The sequence below is a fragment of the Rhinopithecus bieti genome, unplaced genomic scaffold (assembly GCF_001698545.2).
Source record: "Rhinopithecus bieti isolate Rb0 unplaced genomic scaffold, ASM169854v2 scaffold_25394, whole genome shotgun sequence".
In the NCBI taxonomy this organism is placed as follows: Eukaryota; Metazoa; Chordata; class Mammalia; order Primates; family Cercopithecidae; genus Rhinopithecus; species Rhinopithecus bieti.
In genome coordinates, this window is record NW_016811676.1 from 696,353 (window position 1) to 724,186 (window position 27,834).

General features: G+C 48.4%; 1 protein-coding gene across 1 annotated transcript; it reads left to right on the plus strand.

Moving 5' to 3' along the window:
- The first annotated feature begins 14,200 nt into the window (after positions 1-14,200).
- On the plus strand, positions 14,201-27,432 carry RIPPLY3 (ripply transcriptional repressor 3). The gene is made up of 4 exons (XM_017894614.1): positions 14,201-14,304; positions 15,592-15,658; positions 21,545-21,612; positions 26,617-27,432. Exons 1-4 carry the CDS (start codon positions 14,201-14,203, stop codon positions 26,837-26,839), a joined length of 462 nt encoding a protein of 153 aa, XP_017750103.1. The 3' UTR covers positions 26,840-27,432.
- Positions 27,433-27,834: the final 402 nt, after the last annotated feature.

Here is a 27,834-nt window from a genome sequence, read left to right on the forward strand (position 1 = left end):
ATTGTTAACAAATGTGCCATACTAATGAAAGATACAAATATGAGGAAACTGGTTTATGGGAACTCTCTGCACTATCTTGCAAATTATCTGTAAATCTAAAACTACTCTAAAATAACGCTTTAAAAAAAAATAGGGCTCAGTGTCATGGGCACACCTGTAATCCCAGCACTTTGGGAGGCCAAGGTAGGAGGATCACTTGGGCCCAAGAGTTTCAGGACCAGCCTGGGTAACACAGCGAGACCCCATCTCTTAAAAAAAAAAAAAAAAATAGCCAGGCAAGGCAGTGTGCGCCTGTAGTCCCAGATACGCAGGAGGCTGAGTGAGGAGGATCTCTCGAGCCTAGGAGGTCAAGGCTGCAGTGAGTCATGATGACGCCACTGCACTCCTGCTTGGGCAACAGAGCAAGACCCTGTCTCAGAAAAGACAAGAATCATAAATAAATAAACAAGTAAACTAGAAATAAGCCAGGTGTGGTGATGCATGCCTATAATCAGTTATTCGGGAGGCTGTGGTGGGAGGATAGCTTGAGCCCAGGAGTTCAAGACCAGCCTAAGCAACATGGCAAGACTCCCTCTGAAAATAAAAGGAAAAACAATTACAAAGATTTAAAATCCCTTCAATTTTGAGGATCCACCTTCTTTAAATGGCAGAGGGAGAAAGGGCGTAAATTGAGTGACATTCACTGGAATTAGGAGATCCAGAGTGGAAATTTCCAGAAATCCTGGTGAGAAGAAAGGAATAGCCATAGCAGGCCCTGAGAATACAGAGCTTCCCAGCCAGATCAGATCCATCCCATCCTTCTCCCACCTCCACTCCCCCTCCCCTGGCACCAAGGGGGTCCGCAGAGGGAGCAGAAACCTTCAAACACTCCCCTTCCTGCAGACAGGCAGCCCCAGCCCTGACCACAGCTGGCTGGCCTTGGAATGAAGCTTGAAGGACTGATAAATATCTAGGACTGGACACACTAGTTTCTGAATTGAGAAGAAGTTTGTGATTTAAAGTGATCTAGGCCGGGTGCAAATGGCTCACACCTGTAATCCCTGCCCTTTGAGAGGCTTAGGCGGGCAGATCACCTAAGATCGGGAGATTGAGACCAGCCTGGCCAACACAGCGAACCCCCATCTCTACTAAAAATAGAAAAATTAGTCAGGCATGGTGGCTTGCGCCTGTAATCCCAGCTACTCAGGAGGCTGAGACAGGAGAATCACTTGATCCCGGGAGGCGGAGGTTGCAGTGAGTCAAGATTTCACCACTGCACTCCAGCCTGGGCAATGGAGCAAGACTCCATCTCAAAACAAACAAACAAATAAATAAAGTGACTTTAAGATTGTCCCCAACTAACATGAGCAGAAAAGTTTTGGGTCTGTGTTATGAGTTCAATTGTACCCTCCTGAAAAAGCTATGTTAAAGTCCTAAAGGCTCGCATACTTGAGAATATGACCTCCTTTGGAAACAAGACCGTTGCAGATATAATTAGTTAAGGTGAGGTCACACTCACCTAATATGCCTGGCGTCTTTATAATAAAATGGATATATGCCAACAGAGACACTGGGAGAATGCCACGTGACGACAAAGGCAGAGGATGGCCCGATGCCACAAACCACTGAAAGGAGGAACAAGCGAGGAAGACGTGAGGAACGATCCCCCACAGGTTTCAGAGGGAGCACAGCCTGCTGCCACCTTGATTTTGAACTTCTAGGCTGGAGAATTGCAAAGCAAAATTCTGTTATTTTAAGCAACCCTATTTGTAGTACTTTGTTGCAGAGGCCCTGGGAGTCTAATTCAGCCCTATTAGCGTTTTCATGGGGTTAAGTGAAGATACTCTCTACTGGATACATTTTAGAGATGGTAGAAGATAAAGCTGTGTTTGTCAGGCCCTGTGAGTTACAGGTACAATGTACCAGTTACTCAACTGTCTTGTGTTCTAAATCTCTTTAAGGGACCAAGGAAGCTTACCAGGCCCCTGGTAAGGAAACCTAGGCCCATAGGTGGTACCAAAGCAAAAGGGATCCAGCACAGTGGTGAAAACCTCCAGCACACCTTCTGGGAACTTGCTCTGCAGATACGGTCATCTGTGTGCAAAATAGTGTGTGTATGTGTGTACAAGGTTATTCACTGAGGCGTTGTTTGCAATAACAGAAGGTTGGAAACCACTACACATCCAATAGGTATGGAAGGCAAATAATTATTTGTACTCCATGCACTGGAAGACTGCAGCTTGGCCAGGCATGATGGCTCATACCTGTAATCCAAGCACTTTGGGAGGCCAAGGCGGGTGGATCACAAGGTCAGGAGTTCGAGACCAGCCTGACCAACATAGTGAAACCCCCATCTCTACTAAAAATACAAAAATTAGCCAGGCTGGTGGTGCGCGTCTGTAATCCAGACTGAGGCACGAGAATCGCTTGAACCCGGGAGGCGGAGGTTGCAGTGAGCCGAGGCCGCGCCACTGCACTCCAGCCTGGGCGACAGAGCGAGACTGCGTCTCAAAAAAAAAAAAAAAAAAAAAAAAAAAAAAGACCGTGCAGCTCTTAAAAACGGAGAGGAAGCGACGCCCGGTAAGACTGCGGCACAGCGCGTGCATTGTTGCGGATCCGGGACGGTGGCTCGGGGGCATCTTGGTCTTCCTCACCGCTGCGAAATCGCGTCACCTACAGCTACTGGCGGATTCAGAAGGTGCTGAAGCATGCCAAGCACTTCCGGCGGAGGAGGGGGTGAGGGGGACATTGCTGCTACAGGTTGGCGGTCAGAGCCGGGACTCGAGCCTTTGTGAAATGCACCAAAGCCCGAAACCTGAAGAAGAGGATCACGAGGACCCTCTGGATTAATCGAATTACAGCTGCTACCCAGTCACACGGCCCGACGTATCCAGCGTTCACTGGCAATTTAATTAAGTGCCAGGTGGAGCGCCACAGGAAAGTCCTAGAGGATCTGGCCATTTACGAACCAAAGACTTAAATCTTCGGCTGCCTTGGCCAATAGGAGGCAACAGGAAGAATTTGCTGCTGCCTTAGGGGATGGGAAGGAGCCCGAGGGCATTTTTTCCCAGAATGGTGCGGTACCACCGAGGACCGTTGCTGTACTGATTACGAAAAGACACAGAGTAATTTGCAATTTATTTGATTTGTACTTGTGTTTATCCACAATTCCAGTAACAGGAATGAGGGAAGGCCCCTTCTCTCTGGAACAGAGCCTCACAGATGACTTCCGTGTTTCGTGTGAATGAAACTCAAACATTGTTCAAAAAAAAAATTGGGAGGAAGCAAGAAAGAAAAAGAGTAAGGGAGCTCTTTGTATTCTAATAGAGAAATAGAAATATCTGGAATACAGTAACTTGCCTTTTCTGTAAAAGGCAGGGAGGCTGATAAAAAAATAATATAACTGTATTTCGGCCGGGTGGGGTGGCTCACACCTGTAATCCTAGCACTTTGGGAAGCCAAGGCGGGCAGATCATCTGAGGTCAGGAGTTTGAGACCAGATTGGCCAACGTGGTGAAACCCGTCTCTACTAAAAATACAAAAATTAGACAAGTGTGGTGGTGCACGCCTGTAATCCCAGCTACTCAGGAGGCTGAGACAGGAGGATCGCTTGAACCTGGGAGGCAGAGGTTGCAGTGAGCTGAAATCGTGCCACTACATTCCAGCCTGGGCAACAAGAATGAAACTTTGTCTCCGGAGAAAAAAAAAAAAAAAAAAAGGAAGTAATTGTATTTAGCCAGGTGTGGTAGCATCTTCCCATATAGTCTCAGCTGCTTGGGAGGCCAAGGCAGGAGGATCACCTGAGCCCAAGAGTTCTAGTCCAGCCTGGGCAACATAGTAAGACCCCCATCACTACAAAAAGAAAAAGAAAATCTAACTGTATTTGCTTATGTCTGCATAAAGGACCCTACAGCATGCACAAGAATCTTTTAAGAGTGAGGAGACATGGGGGAATGGAATGGTGGCAGCAGGGAAGGGGACTTTTCACATATCACTTTTTATGCTGTTCTATTTTGAACCATGTTAACACATGATCTACTAATAAAATGAAAAGTAAGGAGAATGTCCAGAGAGCAGATTTCCTATAATGACAGGCACTTTGGATTTACTGATTAACAAGTGACTATGGAAATCCTGGAATGCTAAACTAAGAGGTTAAGAGTTGATTGGGGAATCATTGGATGTTTTGAGCCAGGAAGTAGCATCAGGAAGAATCATCTGAAGGGAGTGTATAGTCTAGATCAGAAGGAGGAGAGACTCAAATGGGAAGGCTGTGGCCCTATTCAGGTGTAAAATGATGAGGCAAGGAACAACGATGGTAGTGAGCTGGAAATAGAGGTTTTCAAGAAAAATCTACACACCAAAAAAGACCAGCTGGCCAGGCGCCGTGGCTCACACCTGTAATCCCAACACTTTGGGGGGTCAAGGTGAGTGGATTACTTGAAGTCAAGGGTTCAAGCCAGCCTGGCCAACATAGTGAAACCCGGTCTCTACTAAAAATACAAAAATTAGCCAGGTGTGGTGGCACACGCCTGTAATCCCAGCTACTCAGGAAGCAGAGGCAGGAGAATCACTTGAACTAGGAAGGCGGAGGTTGCAGTGAGCCGAGATCGCACCACTGCACTCCAGTCTGGGCAACAGAGCAAGACTCCATCTCAAAACAAAACAAAACAAAACAAACAGCTTAACTTCTTACATATCAAGTGCATGCTGCTTGAAATCAATGGGTCACAGAATAAATTTTTGTCACATAGGTGTGTCTACTTGCTTTTGGCATATAAAATATTGTGAAGGCTGCTTACATTTTAGACCTTTATATTGACCTGGATTTGGAATTTACAAGGACATCATAATGTATGTTTCAGCTTTCCAGACAATAGGCTGGCTAGTTTGATTTTCTCTTCTGTGTCCTTATGCTTGGCACACCATTTTAGAGTTATTTGCTAAACTTACCTTTTTTTTTTTGGAGAAGGGGTTTCACTCTTGTTGCCCAGGTTGGAGTGCAATGGCGTAATCTCAGTTCAAGGCAACCTCTGCCTCCCGAGTTCAAGCGATTCTCCCATCTCAGCCTCACGAGTAGTTGGGATTACAGGTGTGCACCACCACACGCAGCTAATTTTGTATTTTTAGTAGAGATGGGTATCTCCATGTTAGTCAGGCTGGTCTCAAACCCCCAACCTCAGGTGATCCACCCATCTCGGCCTCCCAAAGTGCTGGGATTCCAGGAGTGAGTCACCCCACCCCCCATCCGATAACTTACCAAATCTAATGCTACTTTCTGTTCAGTTTGGTGAAAACCTTTGGCTCTGTCTATGGTAAATATTTCAACTTATGTCATAAAAACATCCATCTATGCCCCCGGTCTATTTTTGTGTTTTGTTTTGTTTTGTTTTGTTTTGAGACAGAGTCTTGCTCTGTCGCCCAGGCTGGAGTGCAGTGGCACGATCTCTGCTCACTGCAAGCTCCGCCTCCCAGGTTCACGTCATTCTCCTGCCTCAGCCTCCCCAGTAGCTGGGACTACAGGTGCCCACCACAGTGAGCCAGGAGTGAGACTCTTTCTAAAACAAACAAACAAACAAACACCTAAATATAGAATTTTCAGCTGGGTGCAGTGTACTCCAGAATAACCACTATACTTCCCAGCCTCCCTTGCTATTCCGTGTGGCCTTGTGACCAAGTTCATAATAGGATGTGAGCAAAAGTGAGGTGTTGGATGTTTAGCTCTTATCCTGAAAAGGAGGGTGCCATGTACTCACTGTGGTTTGAATGTCTCCCTCAAATTTGGAAACTTAATTCTCTTTTTTTTTTTTTTTTTTTGAGACAGAGTTTCACTCTTGTTGCCCAGGCTGGAGTGCAGTGATATGATCTCGGCTCACTGTAGCCTCTGCCTCCTGGGTTCAAGCGATTCTCCTGCCTCAACCTCCTGAGTAGCTGGGATTACAGGCACTCGCCACCACGCCCAGCTAATTTTTTGTAGTTTTGTAGAGACTGGATTTCACCATGTTGGGCAGGCTGGTCTCAAACTCCAACCTCAGGTGATCCACCCACCTTGGCCTCCCAAAGTTCTGGGATTACAGGCATGAGCCACCATGCCAGGCCTTAATTCTTGTATTCATATGTTGATGGTATTTGGAGATGGGGTCTTTGAGGGGTAATTAGGATTAAATAAATTCATTAAGCTAGGCACAGTGGCTCACACCTATAATCCCAGCACTTTGGGAGGCTGAGGCAGGAGGATCACTTGAGCCTAGGAATCTGAAACCAGCCTGGACAACATAACAATATCCAGTCTCTACAAAAAAGTTTAAAAACTGGCTGGGCATGGTGGCATGCACTTGTAGTCCCCAGCTACTTGGGAGGCTGAGGTGGGAGAATCACTTGAGCCCCAGAGGTCAAGGCTGCAGTAAGCCATGATCACACCACTACACTGCTCTGGATGACAGAGCGAGACCCTGTCTAAAAAAAAAAAAGCGGCCAGACACAGTGGCTCACGCCTGTAATCCCAGTACTTTGGGAGGCTGAGGTGGGCAGATCACCTGAGTTCAGGAGTTGGAGCCCAGCCTGGCCAACATGGTGAAACCCCTTCTCCATTGAAAATACAAAAAATTAGCCAGGCGTGGTGGTGCATGCCTATAGTCCCAGCTACTCGGGAAGCTGAGGCAGGAGAATCTCTTGGACCTTGCGGGGCAGAGGTGGCAATGAGCCGAGATCACGACACTGCACTCTAGCCTGGGTGACAGAGCAAGACTCTGTCTCAAAAAAAAAAAAAAAGAAAGAAAGAAAGAGAAAAGCTCGTTAGGGTGCGGCCCCTATGATGGAACTGGTGGCTTTATAAGAAAAGGAAGAGTCTGGGTACAGTGGCTCACATCTGTAATCCCAGCACTTTCTGAGACTGAGGCAGGAGAATTGCTTGAACCCAGAAGGTCAAGACCAGCCTACCAGCCTGGACAATATAGTGAGACTCCGCCTCTACAAATAACTTCTTTAAATTAGCCAGATGTTGTGGTGTGTGCCTGTAGTCCCAGCTACTTGGGAGGCTGAGGTGGAAGGATTCCTTGAGCCCAGCAGGTTGAGCTTGTAGTGAGTCACGATCATGCTACTGCACTCCAGCCTGGGCAACAGAGTGAGACCCTATCTCCAAAAAAGTAAAGAAAGAGAAGAAGAGACCTGAACGGCCATGCTCTTGCTTTCTGACCATGTGATGCTCTCTGCCATGTTATGATGTAGTAAGAAGGCCCTCACCAGAGGCTCTTGGACCTCCCAGCCTCTAAATCTGCAAGAAATAATTTTCTAGGGCCAGGCACAGGGGCTCACACTTGTAATCCCAGTCTGGATTGAGGTGCATGGGAGTCTGAGGTGCATGGATCACTTGAAGTCAAGAGTTCAAGACCAGCCTGGCCAACATGGTGAAACCCCATCTCTACTTAAAAAAAAAAAAAAAAAAAAAAAAATTAGCCAGGCATGGTGGTGGGAACCTATAATCCCAGCTGCTCAGGAGACTGAGGCACAAGAATTGCTTGAACCCAAGAGGCAGAGGTTGCAGTGAGCTGAGATCACACCACTGCACTCCACCCTGGGAGACAGAGCAAGACTGTCTCAAAAAAAAGAAAAAAAGAAATATTTTTAAAAAAATAAATGATCCAACATTAGATATTCTGTTACAGCCACAGAAAACAGACTAAGACAAGATTAAATGTGTGTTCCCCTGAAATTCATCTGTTGAAGCCTAATCTCAATATGATGGTATTAGGATGTGGGGCTTTGGGGAGGTGATTAGGTCATGAGGGTAGAGCCCTCATAAATGGAATTAGTGCCCTTTTGGAAGAGGCCCCAGGGCCTGCCCTTCCACCCCGTGAGGACACAGTGAGAAGGCACCATCCGTGAACCGGAAAGCAGGCTATGGAATCTGCTGGTACCTCGATCTCAGACTTTCCAGCCTCCCAGGTATAGCCAAACTTACAGCCACAGTCATACGCAGAGATTGTTCTGGGTTCTAGGAATACAATGTAAAAAGTAGATTTCCACTCTACTTGGGAAGTTAGATGAATACTTTTTAAAAATACAGTTTTTTTATTTAAAAGGCATTTATTGGCCAGGCAAGGTGACTCATGCCTGTAATCCCAGCACTTTGGGAGGCCAAGGCAGGCGGATCTCTTGAGGTTAGGATTTTGAGACCAGCCTGGGCAATAAGGTAAAACCCCATCCCTATTAAAATTACAAAAACTAGCCGACGTGGTGATGCACACCTATAATCCCAGCTACTCAGGAGGTTAAGGCATGAGAATCACTTGAACCCAGGAGGCAGAGGTTGCAGTAAGCAGAAATCATGCCACTGCACTCCATTCTGGGTAACAGAGCAAGACTCTGTCTTGAAAAATAAAATAAAATAAATAAAAAAGATAAAATAAAATAAAGAATATAAAATGTACTCATTGCCTGTTACGTACTCAACATTGTTCTGTCGGTACACAGCCAAGGGTGAAATAGGCCACGGCTAGAAATGAACAGTCATTTACTCACAGAAAACGGGCAGTGGGCTAGGCATATTTACTCATGTTTATTTCAAACGTTAGAAAAGAATTCCTAGCCAGGCGCGGTGGCTCAAGCCTGTAATCCCAGCACTTTGGGAGGCCGAGATGGGTGGATCACGAGGTCAGGAGATCGAGACCATCCTGGCTAACAAGGTGAAACCCCGTCTCTACTAAAAAATACAAAAAAAAAAAAACTAGCCGGGCGAGGTGGTGGGTGCCTGTAGTCCCAGCTACTCGGGAGGCTGAGGCAGGAGAATGGTGTGAACCCGGGAGGCGGAGCTTGCAGTGAGCTGAGATCCAGCCACTGCACTCCAGCCTGGGCGACACAGCGAGACTCCATCTCAAAAAAAAAAGAAAAGAAAAGAAAAGAAAAGAAAAGAAAAGAATTCCTGTACATTTCTAGGAGTCCTAGATGCCCAGGATACCACCGCTTTTTCTTCCTCACATTCTTCATGTTTCTCTAGCCGCGAGCAAAATATAGGTAGGAAAACACTATCTATAGTGTTCAACACAATAAGAACCCAGAGAGGCAGAGGAAACTGGATGGGTCTGAATTCCAACTCATCAGAACAGAAGCTGAGTTTCAGTGTGACCCACAGCCTGAATAGTTTTCATTCAGGATTGGTCAAAAGGAGTTCCAGGCCGGGAGCATGGTGGCTCACACCTGTAATCCCAGTACTTTGGGAAGCTGATGCAGGAGGATCATTTGAGTTTGGGAGTTTGAGACCAACTCAGGCAATATAGTGAGACCCTATCTCTACAGAAAATTTAAAAAGTAGGCATGATGGTACATACCTGTGGTCTCAGCTATTTGGGAGGCTGAGGTGGGAGGATCACTTGAGCCAAGGAGGTCGAGGCTGCAGTAAGCCGTGATCACGCCACTGCACTCTAACCTGGCTGACAGAGTGAGACCCTGTCTCAAAAAAAAAAAAAGAAAAGAAAAGCAAAAAATGAGTTCCACATCTTTCTCACAGCCCATTCTCTATGAATTGAGAGATGACATAGGATGACTGTTTTTTGTTTTGTTTGTTTTGTTTTGTTTTGTTTTGTTTTGTTTTGAGACTGAGTCTTGCTCTGTTGCCCAGGCTAGAGTAGTGCAGTGGCACGATCTTGGCTCACTGCAACCTCCGCCTCCCGAGTTCAAGCGATTCTCCTGCCTCAGCCTCCTGAGTAGCTGGGATTACAGGTGTGCACCACCACGCTTGGCTACTTTTTGTATTTTTGGTAGAGACAGAGTTTCACCCTGTTGGCCAGGAAGGTCTCAATCTCCTGACCTCATGATCCACCCGCCTTGGCCTTCCAAAGTGCTGGGACTGCAGGTGTCAGCCACCACACCCAGCCAGGATGATTTTTTTTTTTCTTTTTTTTGAGACGGAGTCTTGCTCTCTTGCCCAGGCTGGAGTGCAGTGGCCGGATCTTAGCTCACTGCAAGCTCTGCCTCCTGGGTTCACGCCATTCTCCTGCCTCAGCCTCCCGAGTAGCTGGGACTACAGGCCCCGCCACCTCGCCCGGCTAGCTTTTGTATTTTTTAGTAGAGACGGGGTTTCACCTTGTTAGCCAGGATGGTCTCGATCTCCTGACCTCGTGATCTGCCCGTCTCGGCCTCCCAAAGTGCTGGGATTACTGGCGTGACACATGCCCAGCCCCTCAAATTTATTTTTAGTTGTGCTCACTTTCTTTCTTTTCTTTTCTTTTTTTTTGAGATGGAGTCTCACTCTGTCGCCCAGGCTGGAGGGCAAAGGTACAGTCTCAGCTCACTGCAACCTCCACCTCCCAGGTTCAAGTGATCCTCCTGCCTCAGCCCTCTGAGTAGCTGAGACTACAGGTGTGTGCCACCACACTCAGGTAATTTTTTTATTTTTAGTAGAGACGGGGTTTCACTGTGTTGGCCAGGCTGGTCTTGAACTCCTGACCTCACGATCCACCCGTCTTGGACTTCCAAAGTGCTGGGAATACAGGGGTGAGTCATGGCACCAGGCCGTGGCATTCACTTTCCACAGCCCAGGTACCCGACAGGAACTCAAGTCCTGCTTCTTTGTACCAGTTACTTAACCTCTGCGAACTCCTGTTTCTTAGTAAACTGAGGATAATGCCTGATTTGCAGGGTTTGAGGGAGGATTATAAATTAATGCATGCTCCAGAAAAGACCAAATGCTTCTACTTCTGTGAGGTGCCTGGAATAGTCAAATGTATAGATACAGAAAGCGGGATGGTGGTTACCGATGGCAGGGGGTGGGGAATGAGGAGTTACTGTTTCACGAGTACAGAGTTTTGGTTTGGGATGACGAAAAGTTCTAGAGATGGGGTATTGGAGATGCACAATGATGTGAGTGGACTTACTGCCACTGAATTGTACATTTGAAAATGGTTAAAATGGTAAATTTTATGTTATGTACCTTTTACCATAATAAAAAGTAATATATTCATTGTTGAACATTTAGAAAACAAGTTTTAAAGCCCCTCCAAATCTTTAGTAATGTCAGCACTCAGCAGGCACTTCTGTTTTATTTGTAGCCTTTGAATATAGTTTACATCCTAGGCATACAGTTTTGTTCTTTTCACATTGTGTCATGTTTTTCCCCATGCTTTTCAAAACTCTGTAAACATATTTTTATTAGCTGCATACTATTCTACCATCATTTATTTAATCATTGCCATATTTTGGACATAGTTTTCAACAGTGTAAGCAGCGCTCTCTGATTAAATACATCTTCATTCCCATTTCAAAATACTTCTATAGTATAGACACAAGTAGAATTACTGGGACAAAAGGTGAACTTTCATTTTCGTTGTGCTTTTTTTGAGATAGGATCTTAGGGTCTTGCTCTGTTGCCCAGGCTGGAGTGCAGTGGCATGATCATGGCTCACTACAGCCTGCAACTCCTGGGCTCAAACAGTCCTCCCACCTCAGCCTCCTGGGTAGCTGGGACCACAGGCATGTATCACCACACCCGGCCTGGGTGAATATTTTTATGGCACATGATGCACCTTATCAAACTTTTTCATTGCATTGCCACCAGCTACCTAGAAGACACTTGTTTAAAAACATTCACACTAAGCCAGGCATGGTGGTGCACACCTGTAGTCCTAGCTACTTGGGAGGCTGAGGTGGGAGGATCATTTGAACCTGGAAGGTCGAGGTTGCAGTAAGCAGTGATCATACCACTGTACTGCAGCCTGGGCAACAGAGCAAGACTCTGTCTCAAAAAACAAACACAATGAAAACACCCCTTCTGCACCCGGTTGACCAATGTTCTTTCATTTTCTTTTCTTTTTAAAAAAAATTATATATATATTTTGAGAAAATAACAGCGTCTCACTCTCTGGCCCGGGCTGGGCTGCAGTGGCGTGATCATGTCTTACTGCAGCCTTGACTTCCCCGAGCTCAGGTAATCCTCCCACCTCAGCCTCCTGAGTAGCTGGGACCACAAGCACACTCCACCATGCCTGGCTAATTTTTGTATTTTTGTAGAGACGGGGTTTCACCACATTGGCCAGGCTGGTCTGGAAATTTTGACCTCAAGTGATCTGCCCGCTTCTGCTTCCCAAAGTGCATGGATTACAGGAGTGAGCCACTGCCCCTGCCCAGTGTTCTTGTAAAACCCTGTTCTGCATTTAGATTAAATATGGTACCTTATTGTTGCAACCTGGTCCACTAATGTTCTTTACCTCCTTCTAACCTCCTCCCATTAATTCCCCCCTCTTAAATTTTTGCCTTTATTTAGATTTAATTATTGTTGCTCAGAATCTTAATGAAAAAAATGTGAAAACATTTTAATCTCTGAAGTTCTTCGTTTTTTTTTTTTTTTTTTTTTTTTTTGAGACTGAGTCTGGTTCTTGTTGCCCAGGCTAGAGTGCACTGGGGTGATCTCGGCTCACTGCAACCTCTGCCCCCGGGGTTCAAGCGATTCTCCTGCCTCAGCCTCCCGAGTAGCTGGGATTACAGGCGCCCGCCACCACGCCCAGCTATTTTTTTTTGTATTTTCTTAGTAGATACAGGGTTTCATCATGTTGGCCAGGCTGGTCTGGAACTCCCGACTTCAAGTGATCCACCCGCCTCGGCCTCCCGGCCTTTCCCAAAGTGCCTGAGATTACAGGCATAGCCACTGCGCCTTGCCGAAGTTTCTTCGATTTTTTTTTTTTTTTTTTTTTTTTTTTTTTGTAAGGGAATCTCGCTGTCTCCCAGGCTGGAGTGCAGTGGTACACTCTCGACTCACCGCAACCTCCGCCTCCCAGGTTCAAGCGATTCTCCTGCCTCAGCCTCCCAAATAGCTGGGATTACAGGCGCCTGCCACCACGCCCAGCTAATTTTTGTATTTTTAGTAGAGACTGGATTTCACCATATTGGCCAGACTGATTTCGAACTCCTGACTTCAAGTGATCCGTCTGCCTCCGTCTCCCAAAGTGCTGAGATTACAGGTGTGAGCCACCGCGCCCGGCCTAGTTCTTCGATTTTTTAACATCCACCACAGTAACTTAAAGTATATAAAGTAATTACCCCTGAGGAGCCCGGGGGTCCAGGCCCGCGGCCCTCCAGCGCCTTTGGCGTTCCGTCGCAGTGCACTACCCGTGAAACCGCTTTCCTCCCACCCTGGCCGTGAGCTGGTGATGGTGGCAGCGGAGCTCCACCGACCCCCGCGGCCCAGGCTCGCCCGGGGAAGTGTCCCCAGGGCCGGGCAAAGTCGCTCCCGCCGGTCGGGAGGCGCTTTCTAAGCCTGATTGGGGCTAACCGAAGGAGAAGCCTGCCGCTCCCGGCTTCATTAAAAATTCGCATACTTTCCAAGGCCGCCAACGGTGGGAAGGGTGTGCTCGTAGCACCCCTCTTGCTCGGTTCCATCCCTGGCCTTCTGTCTCCTGGAAGGGTCGCCGCGGCCCACCCCACCCGCTTCGCCACGCGTTCGAGTCCTGGCGACTGGGCGTCCGGGAGCCCGCTGTCCAGCACCGAAGGCAAGGCCGGTCCAAGCGTACCTGAGGATTCAGTGGATGTCCCCCAAGCACCGCTGCCGCTCTAAGGCGGTGGAAGCGAGATTCTCCGGAAACCCAGGGAACCTGATGCTTGCACAGGACCAAAGCCGGAGGCCGCGGGGACCACAGAGGGACGGAGAAGCCGGGACTCCTCACATCCCACATCCGGCAGGGGAAGCCCAGCGGGTGAGCGCGGGTCCCCCGAGTCCCCGAGGGAGTCCGCCCGACGGAAACGCCCCTCGCCCGCGGGCCTCGCTTTCCTCTCCCGCGTTCTTGGGTCACTTCCCGCTGTCTCCAGCCCGAGCCCGTGGCCCCAATCCCTGGTACCTCCCTCCTCTGGTCACCCCTTCCCTGGTGCACCCTCCCCGGCTTTTCTTTGTCCCGTCCCCACCCTTGCCCGGGCCTGCCGGACTCGCCTCTTTGACACCCGGCGCCACCTCCTTGAGCTTTTCTCGTCCCCTCCCCATCCCCGGCTCCCTGGTCCCCTCCCGGAACTTCTCTGGACCTCTCCGCTCCTCCGCCCCGGGCTTTCCCTCCGCACTCTGCGGCCTCCTCAGCACCCTTCCCGGAGCTCCTCGGGTCCTTCCCCCTCCCCGCGGTTGCCCGCGCCGCCCCGCCCCCGTTTTTAAACCTGGCGCGCGAGTAGGTGAGCGCACTAGCCCGAGTGGATCTAGGCGCGCACGGAGTCCGGCGCCGCAGCAGGGGGCGCGGGCTCCGCCGGCACCATGGAGTCCGAGGCGGCGGCCGGAGCCCGGAAGGCGCGGGGGCGCGGCTGTCACTGTCCCGGGGACGCTCCCTGGAGGCCTCCGCCACCGCGCGGGCCGGAGAGGTGAGGGTGGCCCCGCGCCCCGGTGGACGCACGGAGAGGCGCGCGCGGTGGCGGTGCGGGGAGCGCAGCGAGCGGGAGGCTGGGGCGCCGCTGAACCCCCGATCCACAGCAGAGCTCCCGAGCTCGACCGCGACGCCAAGCAAGCTCCTGAGCCGGCAGCCGGGTTCCCGGGAGGGGCTCTCAGTTCTCCCGGTTCCAACGCACAGCTCTGAAGTGCGGAGGCCCAGGATGCAGCTGGCCAGGAAAGGGGTCGACGCTTCCGTGTAGAGGAGATCTCAATTCGCCGGCCGGGGACACTGAAGTCTCAGGCTCCTAAGCCAGCCTTGCAAAGGCAGTCTCTCACTTTGCCACTTTCTCGGTAGCCGTTTCTGTTGTCCCTGGGTTGGAGTCTCAGCGTTCGCTGTCCCTGGGCTCCAGCCCTTTTAAAGACAGTAACGTTGTATGAAATCAGATTAGCCAGGGAGGTAGGGAAGGGACCGGGTAGGCCGGGTGGGCCAGGTACCCAGGCAGGAGAAAGATTCCCTCTTTTTTTTTTTTTTTTTTTTTTTTTTTTTTTTTTTTTTTTTTTTGAGAAGGGTCTCACTGTGTCACCGAGGCTGGATTGCAGTGGCGTGATCTTGTTCACGGGAACCTCCGCCTCCCGGGTTCAAGGGATTCTCCTGCCTCAGGCTCCTGTGTAGCTGGGATTACAGGCGCCCATCACCACGCCCTGCTAATTTTTGTATTTTTAGCAGAGGCGGGGTTTCGCCATGTTGGCCAAACTCCTGACCTCGAGTGATCCGCTAACCTCGGCCTCCCAAAGTGCTGGAATTAGAGGCGTGAGCCACCGCGCCCAGCCCTCTTTTTTTGTTTGTTTGTTTTTCATCCTACAACTCTGTAAAATCATCTCTGTAGAATCAAGCTCCTTCAGTGACCGAGGTGGCGTGATTGAAATTAACCGGGGACAAAGTCGCCAGCTATAGTTGGGGAACCCGGAATTGAATAATTCAGCCAGGATTTGCAGGGAGAGAAATCTCTCAACTAATGGGTTCCCGGATAATTGTGTGAGATTCAGGACTTCCATTCTCAAAGCTTAACTGGAGGCAGAGAACTGGGGACGTAGCAGGAGAGAAAAAACACAAATGACAGTAATTTATCCACAGCCCTGAGAACTTGAGGGAAAGTTCCTGGGGGGGTCTGGTGCCTCTTTTTCAGGCAGGCACTGGAAATAAGATTAACTCTCATGGCATAGTGTGAAGGCAGCAGAAGTGCCCAGGGTTCACTCTCTCCTGGCGCTTGCCGTTCCAGCCCCGCGCCCTGGCGACCTTGGATCCAGACACCTGGAGATGCTGAGCTGACCGGAACTGGAAGGCCGGTAAGGTTCAGTACGGGCGTTGTAGGTAAACCCTCCAGCCAGAAAGTGGCACCGTCTTTTAAAATAAAGGGACCATGTCCCTCCTGCGCAGGGCCCTCCCTTGGCCGTCTAACCCAGGAGCGCCTCGGGGTCTGGGAGTTGGAACCTGAATGTGTAAGGTGTTAATCAGACCTGAGTCGCATTATAGATTGGGCTCCTGGTAGCTTCTCCTTCCTAAAAAAGCAAACCCACTATAAAAGCATAGTCATAGGCCGGGCGCAGTGGCTCGGGCCTGTAATCTCAGCATTTTGGGAGGCCGAGGGATAACCTGAGGTCAGGAGTTCGTGGCGAAACCCTCTCTCTACTAAAAATACAAAAATTAGCCGGGCGTGGTGGTGCACACCTGTCATCCCAGCTACTCTGGAGGCTGAGGCGGGAGAATCATTAGAATCCGGGAGGCGGAGGTTACAGGGAGCCGAGATCGCGCCACTGCACTCCAGTGTGGGCGACAGAGCAAGGCTCATCTCAAAAAAAAAAAAAAAAAAAAAAAATCGTAGTCGTTTCATGGGAATTATAAGGGATGTCCTCCGTGTTGGGGTTTCTTCTGCAAAGCAACAGGTCGGGAGGGGAGGGGAGAAGGCTGCCACTATGCCTTGCCTTAGAGAAAAGCTGAGTGCACCATTAGCGTTGGGCCGGTGCCACAGAGCAAATAGGACTGAGCCCCGTCTGAGGTGCCCAGAGTTGCTGTTAAAAGCCCCCCACCCAGCGTCTGGCTCTTTTTGAAGCACTTTCAGCCCCGTCAAGCACTCCTGGGGTATCTCATGTTGTCTGAGCAAATACACTCAAGCAGAGGGCGTTGTGGGCAAGATTAATTACCTCGACCATTCTTTTGTTACTCTGCATCGGTAACTCAGTTGCTTTATACTTACTGATGTAATGACTTGCTTTCATAGAATTTACCTTTCCTTTGTTATATTTTAAAATATAAATTGATGACTTTTATTTAAATTTTTTTGATGACTCTTAAAACACTGAAGAATTAGGCTGGGAAAGACGATGTATTTAATTTACATAACACGTGTTATGTGGCCTAACGTGCAGTTATTTGTAATGTGGTAAAAAAAAAAAACTTGAGTGTGGGAAAACAGACCACCCTATTTTGATATTTGCACCACTTTATTAATTATCTGAATATTGGGAATTTTAATTTACTTCAAAGAAGGAAGCAGATAAATCAATTAACAAGAGATATGATTTTTAGTCCCCAATTTTTTATGCATATAAAATCTAAATAATGTAAAATAATTCCTTCTTTTGCATTCAAACTTAGTTCTTAAACATAAAATTTAAAGGTGCTTGTGTGAAAATACAGATGTTTACAATTATCCAGTTTTCTTTTAAATGAAATGGATGTGGAACCTATTAGTTGTTTGCAAGAATAAAAATACGATAGCACGCTTCCTAAGTAAGACGGATGGTTTTGGGTTTTGTTTTCTGTTATGATAAGGACGTCTGTGAGACAAATTTACTTGCAGAGAAATGTTGAACTTTAGTAACTTTTTCACTGATCGGCAGGTAGTCTCTCACGCTGAAGTAGTTCTGTCCACGGATGTGGGGGCTGTAGAGCCCGCCACGCCCCTCCCCCAACCCGGGGTACTCTCTTTGCAGGGCCCAGCTGGTTGCTCAGAGCGGCCAGCGCCAGTCTGTGCTCTGGTACTGTGCACCGCGCTGGGTTGCCTGCAGCCCAGCTACTAGAGCTGCCTAGCGCGGGGAAGGAACGCTTCTTGCTCAACAGCGCCCTCGCCCGACAAAGCAGGATAATTCCCCAGCTCCCAAGCCCTCTTCTGTATTTCTCAAAAATGCCATTGGCTGGAGTGGCGGTGAGGAGTGCTAAAGCCTGGTGACCTGTACCAGGGCTCCTGGCAAGCAACGCAAAACTAGAATAAAACCTCAAGTAGGCCAGGCGCGTAGCTCACCCCTGTAATCTCGGCACTTTGGGAGGCCCAGGCGTTCGGATCATCTGAGGTCAGGAGTTTAACCTGACGAACATGGTGAAACTGCGTCTCCACTAAAAATACAAAAGTTAGCCAGGTGGTGGTGGCCTGCGCCTATAATCCCAGCTACTCGGGAGGCTGAGACAGGAGGATCGCTTGAACCTGGTAGGCAGAGGTTGCAGTGAGCTGAAATGGAGACACTGCAGTCCAGTGTGGGCGACAGAATGAGACCCTGTCTCAAAAACAAAAACGACAACAACAAAAAAACCCCAAAAAATCCTCAAGTAGAAGGAAGGCCTCAAGGCCCTGTGCTCTGAGCAGCAGGGTCACCCTCACCCACTTCATGCCCCTACACCCCCTAGGGCCCTATCTCCCTCCCCTACCTGCACCTTTTTTGATCTCTGTTGCGTTTCCCTCCTGGCCACTTGCGGGCACTGCCAGGGAGGCAGTTTCCTGGAAAACATCAGGGACTGTTTGTTCTCCTGGGCCTGTCCTATCTGCCAGGCTCCCACACCTTAGCCCTAGGCCAGTCAGAGACTCAAACGGGGAGGAAAGGGCTGACCCCCACTGAAAGCCTCTCTGCACCTGTCGGTCCTCAGGCTCATAGGAAAACACACTGGCACATACCTTAAACACAGTGCTTGCCTTGTGCACATTTCTGTTCTCGCATTTCATTATAAGATGTGAATATTTAGACATTTCCCTCACTGAACAAAGGATCCTTTTGGAAAACAATCAGGATATTTGTGGTATACTTCTTTTTTTTTCTTTTTTGAGGCAGAGTCTCGCTCTGTCTCCCAGGCTGGAATGCAGTGGTGCAATCTCAGCTCACTGCAACCTCCGCCTCCCAGTTCAAGCGATTCTCCTGCCTCAGCCTCCAAGTAGCTGGGATTACAAGAGTGCGCCACCATGCCCAGCTAATTTTTGTATTTTTAGTAGGGACGGGGTTTCACCATGTTGGCCAGGCTGGTCTGGAACTCCTGACCTCAGATAGTGATCTGCCTGCCTCCGCCTCCCAAAGTGCTGGTAATTACAGGCATGAGCCGCTGCACCCTGCCTGGCATAAAACTTTTAAAGCTGCATATGTTTGTGGGGTAAAGTTTTTAAAGTGGATAAAGGTGTGCCGAATGTTTTAACAGGGTCCAGTTAGAACTGGACGATTTACAGAAGCTATTCTTTCTCTGACACCTGCCACTGCCGAGTTAGGCCCTGTCTGATCGCAGGTGCCAAACAGCCGTTAGCAGGGCAGGATTGCTTGTGGCCATAAAGTAAGCCTGAGGAATTAGGAGTGTTTTATAATTACCAACAGAGCTTAACAAAGAAGCAGCTTCCTGTATCCCCCAAAGAGTGAACAACTTTATGGAAAAGATTTTGTTCCAAAGAGCCTTGTCACTTTCTTAGCTCATCACAGTGAATTATGAAAATATGGCTGGGGCTGGGCACAGTGGCTCACACCTGTAATCCCAGCAACTTGGAAGGCCGAGGTGGGAGGATCACGGTCGGGAGATCGAAACATGGTGAAACCCCGTCTCTACTAAAAATACAAAAAATTAGCTGGGTGTGGTGGCGGGTGCCTGTAGTCCCAGCTACTAGGGAGGCTGAGGCAGGGGAATCGCTTGAATCTGGGAGGTGGAGGTTGCAGTGAGCCAAGATCACGCCACTGCACTCCAGCCTGGGTGAGCAGAGTGAGACTCCATCTCAAAAAAAAAAAAAAGAAAGAAAGTATGGCTGGTAAAATGTAATGTCTGCAGAGGCTCCTTACAGGCTAATTTGCTCGTGAATGTCATGTGCACATTGCCCCTGCCCCCCGCCCCAGCATCCCTGCAGGATGGAATGGCGTGGAGATTCATGGTGTCAAAGTCCTTCCTTGTCAGGCCATAGTAAGTTTTGTCCTGTTCCTCATCTGGTTCCAATTGAACTCTGGAATCTGAAGATTTGGGTTTTCTGATGCACCGCTCCAGGCCATTTCAGCTCTTTATAAATTTATTTATTTATTTTTGAGACGGAGTCTCGCTCTGTTGCCAGGCTGGAGTGCAGTGGTGTGATCTCAGCTCACTGCAACCTCTGCTTCCCAGGTTCAAGTGATTCTCCTGCCTCAGCCTCCTGAGTAGCTTGGGACTACAGGTACATGCCATCATGCCCAGCTAAATTTTTTGGTATTTTTAGTAGAGATGGGGCTTCACCATGTTGGCCAAGATGGTCTCGATCTCTCTTTTTTTTTATATTTTTTGAGACGGAGTTTCGCTCTTGTTGCCCAGGCTGGAGTGCAATGGCACAATCTTGGCTCACTACAACTTCCGCCTCCTGGGTTCAAGTGATTCTCCTGCCTTAGCCTCCTGAGTAGCTGGGATCACAGTCATGTGCCACCACACCTGGCTAATTTTATTTTATTTTATTTATTTTTTTTTTTTTGAGACAGAGTCTCGCTTTGCCGTCCAGGCTGGAGTGCAGTGGCCAGATCTCAGCTCACTGCAAGCTCCGCCTCCCGGGTTCACGCCATTCTCCTGCCTCAGCCTCCCAAGTAGCTGGGACTACAGGCGCCCGCCACCGCGCCCGGCTAGTTTTGTATTTTTTAGTAGAGACGGGGTTTCACCGTGTTAGCCAGGATGGTCTCGATCTCCTGACCTCGTGATCCGCCCGTCTCGGCCTCCCAAAGTGCTGGGATTACAGGCTTGAGCCACCGCGCCCGGCCTAATTTTATATTTTTTAGTAGAGACGGGGCTTCACCGTGTTGGCCAGGCTAGTCTTGAACTCTTGACCTCAAGTGATCTGCCCACCTGGGCTTCCCAAAGTGCTGCGATTACAGGAGTGAGCCACAGCACCCAGCCTGAGTTCCCATCCTGCCCTCATCCAGAAGCTCTTCACCATCAATTGCCAAGACTGGTTCCTCCAAGCCCTTTCTACCTCAGCCTCATCTGTGCATAGCTCCCTGCGACCACTGCTCTCCTTGAAATACGGATCTGATAGTTGGACTCCCTGACTCAAAAATCCACCTTCAGTTCCTGTATCCAGAGTCAAACCTAAACTCAACAGTGGGTATTCAAGGCAAATGTCACTGTATGAGCCCTTTACCTATCACAGTGTCTCACTTGTACCACGCCAAGCTCCTCACCGCTCCCCACCTGCGCCCTCTGTTTTCCTGCCACTCTGAATTTCTTTTCTTTTTTTTTTTTTTTTTTTGGAGATGGAGTCTCGCTCTGTCGTCCAGGCTGGAGTACAGTGGCAGGGTCTTGGTTCACTGTAACCTCCGCCTCCCAGGTTCAAGTGATTCTTGTGCCTCAGCCTCCCGAGTAGCTGGGATTACAGGCATGCAGCACCACATCCATGCCCAGCTAAATTTGGTATTTTTAGTAGAGACAGGGTTTCACCATGTTGGTCAGGCTGGTCTCGAACTCCCAACCTCAGGTAATCCACCTGCCTCAGCTTCCCAAAGTGCTGGTATTACAGGCATGAGCTACCGTGCCCAGTACTGCCACTCTGAATTTGATGCTCTCCTCTGCCAAAGTAGTCTTAGAATTGCAGATCCACATGCCACAGATGTCTCTGCGAGGCCCTCCATGAGCCCGCTCCTGATCTTCCTTCATGCTTAGAATCATGGGTATCTCACCATGTGATGCTTTGTAGCACGGTTATTTGCACACATGTGAGTTTCTGTCCATTAGATGGTAAAATGCTGGACCGAGGCACTGTGTCTGACTCCTTTCATAGGAATTCTTCACAGTGCCTGGGACATTTTGGGCCGCAGTAACAGGAACACAGGCTTATCAAATACTGATAAGGTGTCTAAATGCTCTAAAATTGATATTGATATGTACAATTGCAGGCGACTTACATTCTGTGGTTTAAAACCTCAGGATGTCACCTTCCAATGCTCCTGCACTGTCTCTGTGTTTGTATGTGTCTGTCGTTACAGCTTGAACCTAGGGCTGACCAACACACTTTTGGATCAAAGGGAGCCTTTGGGTTTCAGCATCCTGTAAGGTAATATATGACTTCACAATAAGTAATCTGTAATTTCCTTTTAATATAGGCGTTAATACACTTTAGTGTCTTCAACCACATAGATTTTCAACAAAGTGGAAAATAATTCAATATATTCTTTGGTATTGTTTAGTTTCCTTATACCAAGGATATTTTGTTGGATTTCTGGAATCCATCCATGTATTCATCCATTCAGTGTTTTCTGCAAAGTGCAGTTGGCCTCTCTCTTTTCTCTATACCTTTTATTTCTACTTCTCATTACATATTATGCCTTGTATTATATTTATATAATTGCATATGAATTGTATATGCATTTATAAAAACTTAGATATTGAGGTATATTTCTATTGTCCTACCAGGATATAAGCTAGTGTACTGTCTAGTGCAAAGTCGACCTTCAAAATCTGTATGTTCAGGGTGGGCATGGTGGCTCATGCCTGTAATCCCAGCACATTGGGAGGCTGAGGTGGGTGGATCACCTGAGGTCAGGAGTTCGAGACCAGACTGACCAACATGGTGAAACCCCGTCTCTACTAAAAATACAAAAATTAGGTGGGCATGGTGGCGGGTGCCTGTAATCCCAGCTACTTGGGAGGCTGAGGCAGGAGAATCATTTGAACCTGGGAGGTGGAGGTTGCAGTGAGCTGAGATTGCACCATTGTACTCCAGCCTGGGTGACAAGAGCAAAACTCTGTCTCCAAAAAAAAAAAAACAATCTATGTGTTGAGTAAATGGTTGGCTCCGGCACAGGGGGTGCCAAGCACCTTTGAGAGCGCCTTTTCCTCCTGCCTCTGAAGTGTGTGTCGTGGTCCTGGTGGTGACCAGAATTCTCACTGCTGTATCCATCTACACTCCGCCCGTTTTAGACAAGTGGCTCATGTTTAGGATTTCTGCCTGTCTCTCTGTCTCTGTCTCTCTCTTATTCTCTGTCTTTCTCGATCTCCTTTACTAAAATTAACCTTGCCTGGGCCGCCTCCACTCCTCCAGGTGCCTTTGCCTTGGTTACTCTATAAGACTGGAAAGCTGAATACAACCCGAAGACACTCATGTGTAGGCATGAAGCTTAGACCTCTCAGACTGGTTAGAAGGAAGCTTTCCTTGTATGCCTTACACCAATAGTTTTCTTTTCTCTTCTGACATCTCACTCTGTCATCCAGGTTGGAGTGCAGTGGTACAATCTCAGCTCACTGCAACCCCTGCCTCCTGGGCTTAAACGATCCTCCCACTTCACCCTCCTAAGTGGCTGGGACCACAGGTATGTGCCACCATGCTCTGCTAATTTTGTAATTTTTTGTAGAGACAAGGTCTCACTATATTGCCCAGACTGGTCTTGAACTCCTAGGCTCAAGCTATCCTCTTCCCTAGGCTTCCCAAAGTGTTGGGATTACAAGCATGAGCCACAGATATTGGCCACACCAATGGTTTTCAATCCTCATAGAATTACTAGTGGAGCTTTTAAGAATACAGATGCCTGGGTGGTTCTCCCAGGCGCTTTGATTCACTTGTTCTAGGGAAAGATGCAGGCATCGAGTTTGTTTGTTTGTTTGTTTTGAGATGGAGTCTCACTCCGTTGCTCAGGCTGGAGTGCAGTGGTGTGATCTCCGCTCAACTGCAACTCCACCTCCCAGATTCAAGTGATTCTCCTGCCTCAGCCTCCCAAGTAGCTAGAATTACAGGTGTGTGCCGCCCTGCCCGGCTAATTTTTTTTTTTGTATATTTAGTAGAGATGGGGTCTCACCATGTTGGCCAGGCTGGTCTCAAACTCCTGACCTCAGGTGATCCACCCACCTTGGCCTCCTAAAGTGCTGAGATTACAGGCGTGAGCCACTGCACCTGGCTTGTATTTTTACAGACTCCCCAGGGGGTCTTAATGTGCAGCCAGGACTGAGAGTCACCACCCTGCTTCATGCCCTGCAGGCATCCATTCGCACCACCTACCCACAGCTGGCCTCACAGACACACTGCTGCTGCTCCCGTTTTGTTTTGTTGTTGTTGTTTTTTGTGTTTGACACAGAGTCTCGCTCTGTCACCCAGGCTGGAGTGTAATGGTACGATCTTGGTCACTGCAACCTCTGTCTTCCAGGTTCAAGTGATTTTTCTGCCTCAGCCTCTGGAGTAGCTGGGACTACAGGTGCTACCATGCCTGGCTAATTTTTGTATTTTTAATAGAGATGGTGTTTCACCATTTTGGCCAGGCTGGTCTTGAACTCTTGATGTCAGGTAATCCACCCGCCTTGGACTTCCAAAGTGCTGCGATTACAGACGTGAGCCACTGTGCCCGGCCACCCTGTTTTTGATTGGTTGACAATGCTGTGACTGACAAAGCATGAGCTGCAGCCATGCATTGCACACTGGATATACAATTTCACTTTATATTTTTACTACAGAAAATTTCAGACATACACAAAAGTGGAGCGAATAGTACAGTGAACCCCATGTACCCATCACCGGCCTCAATAGTTATCAATGGTCTGAGCTGATCATATTCATCACCCGCGACTATGTTGTTGTTGCAAGCATATTTTATTTTATTTATTTTATTTTGAGATGGGGTCTTGCTCTGTTGCCCAGGCTGGAGTGCAGTGGTGTCATCGCAGCTCACTGCAGCCTCTACCTCCCCAGGCTCCCATCTCAGCCTCTGGAGTGGCTGGGACTACAAGTGCACACCACCACACCCAGTTAATTTTTTTTTTTTTTTTTTTTTTTCGGATACAGGGTTTTGCCATGTTGCCCAGGCTGGTCTCAAACTCCTCGGCTCAACTGATCCTCCTGCTTTGGCCTTCCAAACTGCTGAGATTACAGATATGAGCCAATGAGCCACTGTGTCCCACCCCAGCATATTTCAAAGTAAATCTCAGACATGCTAGGAATTCACCTGTGAATACTTCAGTATAAATACCTAATTGTAAACATGGCTAAAAATGGAACTATGCTCATGTTTCTGTCTTAGATGAATATATACATTCTGTCTGTTGCGGAATTTCTCAACCTTAGCACTGTTGGCACTTTGGGCTTGATAATTCTTCATGGTGGGAGCTAGCCTGGGCCTCGTAGGGTGTTTACCAGTCAGTATTCCTGACCTCTACTCACTAAATGTTAGTAGCTTCCCCTCAGTTCTGACAATCAAAAATGTCTCCAGACATTGCCAGATGTCCCCTGGAGGTCGAGAACCACCGGTCTATTGGATATCTTATGAAGTACAAAACTATCATCCATTATTTACAGAAGGGTGTTTTCTCTCTCCCTTTTCTCTTCTATATGAAAAAAAAGGATATTGAAATCAGCTTTGCAAATAAGCAGTGATCAATTGACAAACTTACTTCCTCAGAGGACTACAGAGAAAAATGCAAATAAATTAATGAATGAAAAGCAGGTCGAGGCATGGTGGTTCACACCTGTAATCTCATACTTTGGGAGGCTGAGGCAGGAGGATCACTTGAGCTCAGGAGTGACAGACCAGCCTGGGTAATATGGCTAAACCCTGTCTCTATGAAAAATATAGGCCGGGCGCGGTGGCTCATGCCTGTAATCACAGCACTTTGGGAGGCCGAGACGGGCGGATCACGAGGTCAGGAGATCAAGACCATCCTGGCTAACATGGTGAAACCCCATCTCTACTAAAAAAATACAAAAATTAGCCGGGCGCGGTGGCGGGCGCCTGTAGTCCCAGCTACTTGGGAGGCTAAGGCAGGAGAACGGTGTGAACCCGGGAGGCAGAGCTTGCAGTGAGTGGAGATCGCGCCACTGCACTCCAGCCTGGGCAACAGAGTGAGACTCCGTCTCAAAAAAAAAAGAGAAAAATATAAAGAATTAGCTGGACGTGGTGGCATGCACCAGTAGTCTCAGCTACTAAGGAGGCTCAGGTGGGAGATGCTTGAGTTCAGGAGTTCAAGGCTGCAGTGAGCTATGATTGCCCCACTGCACTCCAGCCTGGGTGGCAGAGTGAGACACTTTCTCAAAAACAAAGAAGGAAGGAAATAAGTAAAGAATAAAAGATTATGGCAGGGAGTGGTGACCCACGCCTGTAATCGCAGCACTTTGGGAGGCCGAGTTGGGCGAATCATTTGAGATCAGGAGTTCAAGACCAGCCTGACCAACATGGTGAAACCCCGTCTCTACTAAATACAAAAACTAGCCAGGCGTGGTGGCGGGTGCCTGTAATTTCAGCTACTTGGGAGGCTGAGACAGGAGAATCACTGAACTCAGGAGGCGGAAGTTGCAGTGAGCCGAGATTGCGCCACTACACTCCAGCCTGGGTGGGAGAGCAAGACTCCCTCTCCAAAAAAAAAAAAAAGGTTATGGGGAGGGGATATCTTAATACTTGCCATGTATGAGCAAATCCAAAATTCTATAAAAGCATGAAATTTAGGGGTTCCAAATTTTACATACTTAAGCACTTTCTTTTTTCTTTCTCTCTTTTATTTCCTTTTTTCCTCAGCACATCTTTTTTATTCTGGCAGAGCAAGGGACTTGTGCCTCCAATTTCTCTATGGCAACATCTGGAAAACTTAGCTGCTTCTCTAGACCAGGGTTTCAGAGATGTCAGAGTAAATTTCCTCCAGAACCCAAGGGGTTACAGCATTTCCCATGCTGCAGGGGACAGAGGGTGGGGTGGGAGAGTGGGGCTTCACCTAAGTGGGACATCAATTATCCAAGAAGAGTCAAGTCCCCTGTTTGATCAGAGTGAGCCTCCTAATCTTAGAATTCAATGTTTTCAGTTGCCTTTTACCTTCCTTGAAGCACACCCTTTTCCTTGCGACTGTCTAAATTGACTGGCTGGGTCAGATTATAACTCACTTGTGAACTGGGATAGGTTTATCACCCGGTCCCTCCAATAGGTGCCTACAGTTCTCTGTTCTGCTGGCTTAAATTCTGTGTGTTGTGAAGGCAAAGACCAGAGAGGAAAACTGGGGAGTTCTCTGCTTCTGGGAAAAAGCATCCTCTAGAAGGGGTTGAGGACGAGGTTCAGGTTGATTAATGGTGTATTTGTTTCTTAAATATTAGAGTCTGTTTACCCATGTCAAAGCGTCAAGAATACCTGCAGAGCTCCGGGGAGCAAGTGCTGGCCAGTTTCCCAGTGCAAGCCACGATTGACTTCTACGACGATGAGTCCACTGAGTCTGCTTCGGAAGCTGAAGAGCCAGAGGAAGGACCCCCGCCCCTCCATCTTCCGCCCCAGGAGGCGGGAGGTCTGCAGGAAAAAGGCAGAGACCAGGGCATCAACTGAGGGTAGCGATCCTCAGGAGGGGGTGACCCCTGTGGGGAGGGTCCGCTCCCTCACGGCGACTCCTCAAGGGGCGGCGAGTGCTCCTCATCCAAATGAGTCTGTCTCTGTCTCCTGGGCCCTGCTCCAGGACCTGCCCCAACATTCTGTTGGGGACACCCGAGCCAGGACACCGCGCATCCCTGCTGAGTGTACAGAGGCTGGAGACTTCTCGGGCAGCCCCTGGCCCGCACACTACTCAGGGCAGAGAGTCAGCTTTTACTTTTCTTTCTCCTGGCGATTCGTTTTTGGTGCACTCATGCATACCTTTGAGAGAGGATTCCAGGACAAAGAGAAGGTCTGTGTCAACACAGTTGTTATCTGGTAGAGCCCATTTTCACAGCTCCTTCGAGCATTGTCACTCGCTGATCAGGTAACGGATTCTTCCTAGTCACCCACTCCACCTCCTACTTAAGCTGAGACTCATTACTTAGCTCTTTCTGCTTTTGTAAAAACAATTTAGATATTAAACCCCATTTTAATCTATCATCCAAGGGCAGATGCAGTTGCTTAGTAGCATTTTGAAAACAAACAAACAAAAGGTTTGGTTTGGTTTGGTTTTGTGACAGAGTTTCGCTCTTGTTGCCCAGGCTGGAGTACAGTGGCACAATCTCGGCTCACTGCAACCTCCGCCTCTTGGGTTCAAGAGATTCTCCTGTCTCAGCCTCCCAAGTAGCTGGGATTACAGGTGTGCGCTAATTTTTTGTATTGTTAGTAGCGACTCGGTTTCACCATGTTGGTCAGGCTGGTTTTGAATTCCTGACCTCAGGTGATCCATCTGCCTCAGCCTCCCAAAGTGCTGGGATTACAGGCATGAGCCACTGAGCCTGGCAAAAAAAAAAAAAAAGTATTTATTAAAAAATATTTTTTTTTGGGAGGCCGAGATGGGCGGATCACGAGGTCAGGAGATCAAGACCATCCTGGCTAATACAGTGAAACCCTGTCTCTACTAAAAAAAT

Bases quoted from the DNA above. Each gene is read 5' to 3' on its own strand.
- RIPPLY3 (XM_017894614.1), top strand. From the start codon at position 14,201: ATGGAGTCCGAGGCGGCGGCCGGAGCCCGGAAGGCGCGGGGGCGCGGC. The intron at 15,659-21,544 runs GTAAGGTTCAGT...CTGTCGTTACAG, and splicing joins TGACCGGAACTGGAAGGCCG to CTTGAACCTAGGGCTGACCA. The intron at 21,613-26,616 runs GTAATATATGAC...CTTAAATATTAG, and splicing joins GGGTTTCAGCATCCTGTAAG to AGTCTGTTTACCCATGTCAA.